The following is a 6,092-nucleotide window of genomic DNA, read 5'->3' as shown; positions in this document are numbered from 1 at the left end:
AATGCCTGCCATCGAAAAGATAGCTTGTCCCTCCCAGTTCCCAAGAGGAGGGGGTGGGCCACACAGGGCCACACAGGGAAGCACCAAAGAAAGTCAAGAGAAAGGGGGAAGAGGAAATGTGGGCAAGAGCCTTTATTGTGGTTTCTATAGCAAGGAACCAACAGGGCAAGGTGAGCAGGTTTGGGATAGCCAGTTTGAATGTCCTCAGCAGGCTCTGCAGCACAGGGGCTGTCCCTAGTTTTCTGATACTTGGCCCTAGGTGATTAGGGTAGGGGGACAGTCTGAAATGTGACAGCCTGGTAAAGGAGAGAAGTGGAGGGTGGGAGTAGAGGCTCCAGACTTGTTGCTTTGCATTTGGAATGTGTGCTGTCTCAAGAAATTGGCTAGCGCTGGAAAGGACAGTCTCTGCAGGGTCAGCAAGGCTCCTGGTGTGAAAACATCAGAACAGAAAATAAAAGACATGATTAGAACACAGACAGATGTGGGTACAGACAGCTCCTACCCATGAAGCCAAGTGCTATGGAGGGAACAGCACTGGGTCCCTGAGCAGGAGCCTGGGCCCAGCTGGGTGTGGCTTATTCTCGGGAGACGAGTGGAGGCCAGCCTCCCCAGGGCTTAGGTCAAGGAGAAGGCACCAGACAGGGGGTCCAACCCTAGGTCTTTGCTCTCATTTTTCTCCACTTTGCTGTGTGCCTTTGGGCAGTGCCACTGCCCCTCTTTCAGCTGTGTTTTAGTTGTATGCTCAGTGATTGCCTTTAGGACCTGCTTGGCTCTCACAGATCATCGTGTGTACGTAAAAAGTCATTCCTGGGCCAGCAGGTGGCTTGGTGGTTAAGGCACTGGACTCCTCCTACATGGTCAACTGTGGTTCGAGTCTCAGACCTGGCAACTTAAAAATCACTCCGGGCATATGTACATGCATGCTTAAAATCCTGAGAGGAGAATGGAGAAGAAATTGCAGCATCACTGAATTCCCTAGGGGATGAGTTCTCATTTTCCCTTTCTTTGTCTCTGTCTCTTTCTCTGGAGAGCACACATGCCCTCTAGCAAAAACCTAAAAAAAAAAAAGTCATCACAAGAATTTGTTCTGGGGCACAAGGTCTCAGAGAAAGCCCCCCTGGCTCTGGGTCATGACAGCAGCTGGAGTCCTTCACAGTGCTGGCTCCTCCGGAAGAAAAGCAATAGCTAACATTTACAGCTTGCTTATGCAGTCCAGTTCTGGGCTGCCCTTTTATACGTTATCCATTAAATCCTCTCATTACTCTGTGAAGTTGGGATTATTGCCCTTTGGGAAAATAAGAAAACTGAGGCTTAGGCTGGGAGACTTTTTGGAGATAAGTGGTTTAAGCCATGCTCAAATTGTGCTCCCAGGTGACTCTAAAACGCATGCCCTTGAAAAAAAATGCTAGTAACTTTTTTTTCTGATTTCAAACATAATAGAATAGGAAAGTGAGTGTTGCTGGAAATTTGGGAAATATGAATAAGCAAAAGAGAGAGATAAAATCTCTCCTGTGATGGCTGCACTTCCAGGTCATTTTTGGGATGAGCTTGGGGCATGGGGTGTGTTCCCCCAGGCGCCCACATGCACCGTGTTCCTTTCATTTGGCACCCAGTGAACACACAGCTGCGGCAGGCCAGGGCCTGCTAGTGTCCAGGTTCCAGGAGCCCATGGCCAACAGAGTGACAGGGCTGCCCTTATGGAGTGCACATTCTAGCAGGGGTCAAGCAGAAAGACACTGAACACACAAAGAACCAGGCAACTGTTGGGACCAGCAGTTAGCGTAATGGCTATGTCTCTTGACTCCCATGTAGTCGACCATGGTTCACGTCCTTGACCCGGCGGCTTAAAACTCATGCCGGGTGCGTGTGCATGCATGCCCAAGATCCCGAGAGGAGAATGGAGGAGAAGGGATTGTGGCGTGGCCATCCCCTTGGGGGGGGATTTCTCGCTTTCTGTGTCTCTGTCTGGTGAGCGCACGCGCCCTATAACAAAGAGCCAGGCAACCGTTGAGAGAGGCGGTGACATGAAGGAAATAAGCCGGATGCTGTGGGGAGAAGCAGTGGACTGGGAGCTACGGGCTTCCCTTTGGAGAACGAGTTCAGGAAGCAGAACCTGAGGATGAGGAAATCTCAGGGCTGGGCGGAAGTGCTTCCTAGGTATGAGATGTACACTCGTATTTCCATTATAATACTGGGCTGTTCTGCACAGACTTCCCTATCTGTGCTTGCCCATTCTTTTTTTTTTTTTTAAAGAGTGTGTTTGCCCATTTAATAATGAACATCTTTTAATATCAGTCAGTAGCTCTGAAGCATCCCTTTTAATGACTGTGTAGTACTCTACAGCCACATCCTGTCTCACTGTGTGTTTCTGGTCCCCGGTGATTCATGAGTATAATCAGTGCATGTAGAGCTCAGGCCCAGGGTGGGATGGGGTTATGTCACTCCTCTTTGGGAACTGGAATGGGGGAGATGGTGAGTACAAAGGACCAAAGCTCTCCACTCAGTGGGTCTTTGCCCTTCACAGACCCAGAATCGAGGCAAAAGGATGAAGGAGGGTGCGCACATCAACCGCTCCCTGCTGGCGCTGGGCAACTGCATCAACGCGCTCAGTGAGAAGGGCGGCAGTCGGGCTCAGTATGTGAACTTCCGGGACAGCAAACTCACGCGCCTGCTGAAGGTAGTGCTGCGGGGCCCGGGGCACAGGTGTTAGGGGGCGTGTAGCCGCTGAGCCTACCTGGGGCCCCTCCAGCAGTCCCTGGAGGCAGGAAAACACCATGGGAACCATCGCTAGTCACCACCTGACTTTGCCTTCCATCTGGCCTGGTGCAGCCTGTGTTTGTGTACCCCCAGTGACAGTTAGAGCACTCCCTACCCAAGGGCACCTGTCCTATCATGGATGGTTTAAAGGAAAATTCCCCTTTAAAGTGAGTCGAATTCTGTCACCTCCATTTTATAGGAAGGCAGAGTACAAATAAACAAATAGGCAAAGCAATCAGTAAATGAGTCTGTAAACTCAACCTCTGGTCTAACCTACTCTCCTCAGGGTAGAAGTCAGACAAGGTGGGCCTGGAATGGCCCCCACTTCATCCAGAGGCTCACCTCCCTGAGGACTGACCTCTGGTCCCCAGCCATCAGCAGCTCTTTTAAAAAACTGGAGTAGGAATCTCAGATGGACTGTTCTGGATAGGCTTGGTGATGACTAGGGAGACTGGCACTACTGGGCAGGAAGGGGACATGGGACTCCCATCATGCCAATTCCTGAGCAGGATGCCCTGGGAGGGAACAGCCGAACGGTGATGATTGCTCACATCAGCCCAGCCAGCACCTGCTTTGAGGAGTCACGGACCACCCTGCTCTACGCATACAGAGCAAAGAACATCAAGACACGGGTAAGCTAGTCCCATGCTCGTTGACTCCCTCACCCATTCATTCATTTATTTATTCAGTCAGTCACTAATTCATTCACAAACACATTCACTCACTCACTCACTCACTCACTCACTCACTCACCTATCTACCCACTGACTCACGTGGTAACTCTCTCATTCATTCCTGGGTGGCCATATGGAGGGTGACTACTGAGCGAACATCCTGCAGCTGGACAGTGTGGATATATCTCCTGCACTGCTGTTGCTAGCTGAGAGACCTGGAATAAGTTTATTAACCCTCTGCCTGACTTTTATCCTTTCTGAAATGGGGAAGATGAAAATAATAGCAAACTCTCATATAGCACTTTCTATGTTCAGACATCTGCATTCATTTCCTGTGGCTGCAGTAACAAGTTACTACAAGTTGGGTGATAAGAAAAGATACTGGACTTGGTCTTAACCAAAAGATCAAGAAGCAGTGATTTGATTTTTTTATTACAAAAATGTGTGTGCTCACCACTGGTATAACTCTATCGTCTTCCAAATGTTTCCTTCATGGAGCAATTCCTGCTAGGTCTGACCTTGGCTGTGTGTCCTAGGTTAAGCGCAACCTGCTTAACGTCTCCTACCGCATCGCACAGTACACGGATGTCATCTCTGACCTGCGCAGGGAGATTGAGCACCTCAAATCAAAAATTGAGAAGCAGGAAAAGGAGAAGAAAAGTGAACCTGGTGTCCGGGATGCACAAGGTAGAGTCTGGAGCCTCATAGAAAGCCCTGATGGCTTTGTCACCCCTCCCCAGAGCCCTGTATCCCTGTCCCAGGGTCAGCCATTCCCCCTTGTCAAGGGCTTGGTGCTCGGCCTATTCTGGGCACCTGCATTCAGAGAGGGATTTAGTGACCCTGTCGTGGGCTTTAGTTCCAACTTGGCAACTACCTTACTGGGTATCCCAAACCCGAGCTTCAATTTTCTCACTTGTAATATGTGAGGACTAGAGGGTTGGCTCTGTTGCCTGGTGATTAAAGAAGCCAGATCCCATGTGGCTGACCACAGTGCAAATCCAGGGCTTGGCGACTTGTAAAACATGCTGGACATGTGTTTATACTTGTCCAAAACTCCAACAAGATGAAGAAATGGAAGAGAAAGGATTGTGACATGACCAAGTCCCACTGGGAGGTGCTTTCTCCCTTTCTCTCTCTGTTTCTCTGTCTCTCTCTGGTGAGCACACATGCCCTCTGGCAATTGAAAAAGAATGGGCAAGGTGGGGAATAAGCAATTCACAGAATTCCTAGTGGTTAATAAACATATGAAAAGATTCTCAAATGTAGTGTGAACAGAGAGATGCAAACTAAAACAAATGTTGACATACCAGATTGGCTAAGAATGCCTGGTAATAGGAAATATTTAAGAGAGGTGACCCCATAGCTTAGTGCTTGAGTACTGTGTGAAGGGAGCTGGACTCCCTGTGGTTGACCATGGCAGTATGAAAAACGTGCCAGGTGCATTTATACATATGCCCAGGATCCTATGAGAAGCAGGAATAGAGGAAAGAGGATTACAGTACAATTAGGCCTCGTGAGTGTAGGAGTAAGCTTTCTTCCTTTCTCTGATGTGTGCATGTGCCCTTTGGCATTAAAAGCTGTTTATTAAATAGAGGATAGAAAGTAATATAAAGTTAAGTGTGGAAATGGAAGCCTTGGACCAGCAGGCGGTATGGAGGTTAAGGCATTGGATCCCACGATTAGCTTTGCAGTTCAAATCTCAGACTTGGTGAACTGAGAATCATGCCAGGCGTGTGTGTGTGCACCCAAGATCCCAAGAAGAGAATGAAGGAGAAGGCCATTCCCCTGGGGAGGGAGTGATTTCTCACGTTCTTTCTCTCTCTTTCTCTGGTGAGCACATGTGCCCTATGGCAAAAACCTAAAAAACAAACAAACACGAACTTAAAAGACCCTTTGCTTTAGCAATTTAGTCCTCAGATCTACCATAGAGAAATAGGCACTTTTATTTTTTATTTATTTATTTATTTATTTAGCTATAGGGCGTGTACGCTCGCCAGACAGACAGAGAGAGACATAGAGACAGAAAGCGAGAAATCACCCCCCAGGGGGGATGGTCATGCCGCAATCCCTTCTCCTCCATTCTCCTCTCGGGATCTTGGGCACACATGCACACACACCTGGCGTGAGTTTTAAGCCACTGGGTCCGGGACGTGAACCGCGGTCGACTACGTGGGAATCCAGCAACATAGCCCTTACGCTAACTGCTGGTTCCGAGAAATAGGCACTCTTGTGCTCAAGGAGGCTGCATGATTGGAAAGCCCCAATGTGCCCATCTAAGGGGATGACAAACTACAGTGCAACCCTCCCAGGAACGCTCTGCAGCTGTTACAGAGAAGGAGGCAGACCCACTTCTGTAGACAGATGACCTCAAAGACATAGCATTGTGTGAGAAAAGCAAGTGAAGGAGGGCAGTGAAAGTCTGAGCTTTTCATATAAAAACTCTAAGTCAGGACCAGCAATTGCCATAATGACTGTATCACTGGACTCCCATGTAGTTGACCACGGTTCGAGTCCCCGACCCAGTGGCTTAAAACTCACGCCAGGTGTGTGTGCATGTGTGCCCAAGATCCCGAGAGGAGAATGGAGGAGAAGGGATTGTGACGTGGTCATCCTCCCAGGGGGTGATTTCTCACTTTCTATCTCTCTGTCTCTCTGGCAAGT

The 6,092-nt window shown here is 48.9% G+C and overlaps 1 protein-coding gene across 1 annotated transcript in view; it reads left to right on the top strand.

The window, feature by feature from the left end:
• Positions 1–6,092, top strand: part of LOC102492015 (kinesin-like protein KIF19) — a 45,588-nt gene that overhangs the window by 20,045 nt on the left and 19,451 nt on the right. The window contains exons 9-12 of the mRNA XM_014583937.2: positions 2,525–2,677; positions 3,267–3,389; positions 3,968–4,118; positions 5,710–5,725. Of these exons, the coding sequence (XP_014439423.2) occupies positions 2,525–2,677; positions 3,267–3,389; positions 3,968–4,118; positions 5,710–5,725 (443 nt within the window). The remainder of the gene's footprint in view (positions 1–2,524; positions 2,678–3,266; positions 3,390–3,967; positions 4,119–5,709; positions 5,726–6,092) is intronic.

Source organism: Tupaia chinensis, unplaced genomic scaffold (assembly GCF_000334495.1).
Source record: "Tupaia chinensis unplaced genomic scaffold, TupChi_1.0 Scaffold145208_1, whole genome shotgun sequence".
In the NCBI taxonomy this organism is placed as follows: domain Eukaryota; kingdom Metazoa; phylum Chordata; class Mammalia; order Scandentia; family Tupaiidae; genus Tupaia; species Tupaia belangeri.
The sequence above is the reverse complement of the archived record's forward strand: the minus strand, read 5'-3'. Positions and strand labels throughout refer to the sequence as shown.